Source organism: Merops nubicus, unplaced genomic scaffold (assembly GCF_000691845.1).
Source record: "Merops nubicus isolate BGI_N331 unplaced genomic scaffold, ASM69184v1 scaffold29074, whole genome shotgun sequence".
NCBI lineage: Eukaryota > Metazoa > Chordata > Aves > Coraciiformes > Meropidae > Merops > Merops nubicus.
This window is the reverse complement of record NW_008605398.1, coordinates 1-4117: the sequence shown is the minus strand read 5'-3', so window position 1 is coordinate 4117 and position 4117 is coordinate 1. Positions and strand designations below refer to the sequence as shown.

Sequence of the window (4117 nt, the reverse complement as noted above, 5' to 3'; positions counted from 1 at the left end):
GTCGGGGGGTGGTTAATGGGGGGTGGCTGCATGGAGCAAGCACCCAACCTCTGTACAGGAGTTTGTACTTTGAAAAGTGTTGTGACACTACAGGACAGACATCAAGGGGCCTTTTACACCTCTGGAAACCAGAGAGCCCATATATATTATTAATGCCAGTAATACCATAAAACCCAGACTGAATCCTTAATTGCTGCTCTATTACTGAGGAAAGAGTTCCCTAGAAAAATGACTGAAGGGGAATCACCTTTCTGCCTAGTTCCAAAATAAGATACTTCTCCAAGTCCTCCATCTTGATCTTAAGAGCATTTACAATGAAGCCACAAATGAATTACAGTCTTTTGAGCAATGCTTTGCCCTTAATGCATTAGTGGGATTTGTCATTATGACAGAAATTAAGTAATTTGTAATGATCCTGCTTCTGCTTTTGATTTCATCAGCACAGATTGCTTTGAGTTGATTTATTGTTCGTTATAAAAGCCTGATATTTAATAGTCAAGGAAATGTGCTCATAGTTATGAATATTGGATCTGGCTCCAAAAATACCTGTTCTCTCCAGACCCCTGCCCCCTCATGAGCACCGCCAGCACTGTGTGCTAGGTGGGCTCTGATACCTGTAAGGAAGAGCTGTCAGAGGGATTAAAAAGAAGAAAAATAAAAGGAACCTGCTTAGAATGAACATTCAGTTAAATACAAATGAGAAAGACCTTTATCCTTGAGCAACTTTTCCAGGTAGGCCTTGTCAGCATAAAGCTCTCCAAGAAGCTGCCGCTCTGTTTTTGGATTCCTCGCAGGCTTCTGCTTCCTTGTCCAGCTCTGATCCTTAGTCAGTTTGGTTTGGAGTTTCTCATTTGCTTTCTTGCTCTGCAGTGAGAAAAAAATAAAGGGAGTTAGGGGGTATTAGTGGGGAACACTAGAATTAGCAGAATTCTGTTTACACTCCAAATCAGCCAACTTATTGTTTACATAAAAGCAAAAAGTTGATATCTCACCAATTGCTTTGGTCATGAGCAACTGAAATTTTGCACCCAGTTGTGCTCCCTTACTTCCAAGAACAGGAGGGGGCATTAGAGTAACAGCAAGACTAAATTCTGCCCTGGTGCCTTGCACTGTTCTGGGGGTTCCCCTGGTCGGTGCTGGGGAGGACATTAAGGCTGTGGGAAAGGCAGCTCTAGGTGTCCACAGTCAAAGCAACAGAGGCTGTAAGAGCCAGGGCTGCTGAGAGAGCAGGAGGGCATTTCTGAAGTTTCACATTCAAACCCCCACCAATTACAGTGCTAATCTTTAGGCCCCTTTGTACAAATGATTTCCTCTGAGGACCTGTAACTCCAGCTGAAGGAAGCAAGGAGCATTCGCTGCGCTGACGTGGAACAAAACGTGGCTGGGTGTCTCAGGGGTGAGGCACTGCTCCAATGGACCACCCCAAAATTAAGCAATCGAGAAAGTGTCCAGTATCAAAAACATGAACCCTAAACATCAGGTAAACCCAGAGTAAATATCCTGGCTACATGTACCCTGGCTCTGACCTCAGGGCTGTTACTGATTAGCCTTCGATGGGAGATCAGCAGCACCAGGCAGGAACAGGCTGGGAGGGAAATTTCAGACTGGGCTCTGTTTCTCCCTGGCTGCTCTTCCCAGACCTTCAACCTCCTCCTTTAACGTTTGTCTGAGCCCGAACGAGGCTGAGAGCAGGTTGGTGAGTGCTCTCCTGCAGAGCAGGGTGCTTCCCCAGAGCAGCCCTACCCCCAGAGACTGCTAATCCTCTAACACCTCTCAGAAAGTGCCAGTGTTCTCATAACTCCAGTTAGCCTCTAAAGCAAGAGCTCTTCAGCCTGTACCTCTGCCTGCCTGCTTATAAAGCACAGATCCTCTTTATTCTCCAGTTTAATAGAGGATGGACCTGCAAACAGAGAAAATACTTGTCAGTGCTCAAGAACAGCAGTGCAGAGGCTTTAGAAATTACAGTGACCATAAATGTGCCGAGCCCATAACGTCCTGTTTGAAATAAGGCTTTCTACTCATTTTTTCATGTGGAATATGCAGATGTTGGTAATTTCTGGGAATACAGCTCATGGATGCAGCTCCTCTCAGCATGTCAATCTCTATTTCCTGATGGCACTGGGGGCTCCCAGCACAGCACAATTTGCCTACAGAGACATGCTCCATCCTGCCTGGGAACAGAGGAGGGAAGAGGACAATGGGTTCTTCTGAAGGGTGACAGCAGAAGACAGAGTCCAGGAGGAAGGGGGGAGCTTCACACACTGTTTCTGAGCCTGCCAAGCCAAGCAGATTCTGTGAAGTGCTTTTGGGGATGTGCCCTGTTAATCTGAATGTGCATTTCCCAACTATTTAGACATTTAGATCAAATGCTAACATGTTTCCTTGTGTCCTTTTCCTTGCATCTAGGAGCCATTTCTTGATTTAAAGAAAAAAAAATACAACAGTCTTTTTGGTTTTTAATCAGTTCATTTGCTTACAGCCCAGGTGCTTGAAGGCACGTAGAGCCCTTAGCTCAGCATGTCAAGTGTGGGAAGGATTTCAGGTGAGAGCTGCAAAGATATCTAGGCACTTGTATTAAGCTAAGAAAGCATCAGTGATGGAGGAAAGCAAACCAAATCTGGAAACTCTCCCTGCTTTTTAAATATCCCATAGGAAAAGGCTTCAGGCTTTTACACAGCAGGGACATGGAGTTAATGTGTGGCACAGAGATTTTGAGACCAATTACAGGGGGAGTAGGGCACTTGAACAGCCGTGGGCTCAGGGCTGTGGTGTGGGGGTGTGGGCTCCACAGATCCCTGGGCAGCCCCAGGACAGGCCCCGTGCCCCTGGGCCATCCCCCTTCACCAGCCTGGGACAGCTGAGGGAAAAGGGAGGAGTTTTCAGTTTGCTTTGAACACCAGCAGGTCCTGGGCCAGGAACAGCTCCACTGCAATCATCCAGAGCTTCACTGCTCTTATGTAAGCGGGGGGAAAGCATCCAGAGCTTCACTGCTCTTATGTAATCTGGGGTAAAGTCAGGATCTGAGGGAGGCTGGGCAGTCAGGATCTGAGGGAGGCTGGGCAGTCAGGATCTGAGGGAGGCTGGGCAGTCAGGATCTGAGGGAGGCTGGTCTCAGGCACCAAGGCAAATTTTGTTACAAACTGTGAGGATCAGGATAAAGATCTCTGAATAGAGTCTGTAATCAGCAGGGCTGTAAGCAATTGAGCTGCTTTTTTCCTGTGTTATCTAAAACATTTTCATGGTGACTTTGGAAATTTAAGATAGTGTCACAATCTGCTTACATAACTGAAGTTATTAGACAATGTACATGAGTAGGCATGAAACAAAGAGCTGTGTTCGTTTGGGTTTTTCCTGGTTTCAAGGGCAACCACTGAGCACATGAAGCCAGAAGCAGAGAGCTCTGGTTGTTGCAGGGTCCTTGGCTCACTTGCTGAGCCAACATGCTGTCAGTGGTCCACCAGAAGCTCCTGGCTTTGCTGGTGGGGGCCATGAGATGACACATCTTACTTCCAATGCAGTTGACAATCGCCTCCTGCGATTTCTCGATGCCCAGCCTGAACTTGTGCAGCTCTGGACGCAGTCTGTGGCCTCGATGGTAAAACACCAATGCAAATTCAAAATCACCCATGGTGTACAATGTCTCAGCCTTTTGGTAGAGTCCCTAAAATGACATTTGGAAAAGAAAAAAGAATCAAAAAGAGGAGGAAAAAAAAGCTTCAGAGATGTCAATGAGTTCCCCACCAGGGAGAAGGGAGAGCCCCACACTGGCAGTCTGCAAAGAATAAAATCTGAGCCTGGAACTCAGAGCTGGCTGTTTCTACACAACACTGTCTCCCAAACCCTTCTGAGTTTCACAGATAAAAGAAAGACCTGTCCCTGGCCACTCCACACTCTCACCACTTCGTACCTTGGAGAATGTTTTGTCATTTTGGAGAGAAGCTTCAGCATCTTTCAGGGCATTTTCTGTGTCTCCAAGTTTCAGGTAACACTTTGAGCGGGCAGCTAGGCAGTGTTTGTCTCCTGCTCTCAGCTTCAGCGCCTGGGAGGGAGCAGACAGGGGCGGGTCGCCAGGGCTGGCTGGGCAGCGCGGACACGCAGGGGCGCCCCTGGCTGGGGG

General features: G+C 47.4%; 1 protein-coding gene across 1 annotated transcript in view; it reads right to left on the bottom strand.

Moving 5' to 3' along the window:
- The window catches only part of TTC25 (tetratricopeptide repeat domain 25), a gene marked incomplete at both ends in the record, with an annotated part of 8433 nt that extends 4394 nt beyond the window's left edge, over positions 1–4039 (bottom strand). Inside the window, 4 exon segments of the mRNA XM_008939324.1 lie at positions 708–864; positions 1839–1900; positions 3508–3661; positions 3908–4039. Coding sequence (XP_008937572.1) covers positions 708–864; positions 1839–1900; positions 3508–3661; positions 3908–4039 — 505 coding nt within the window.
- Positions 4040–4117: the final 78 nt, after the last annotated feature.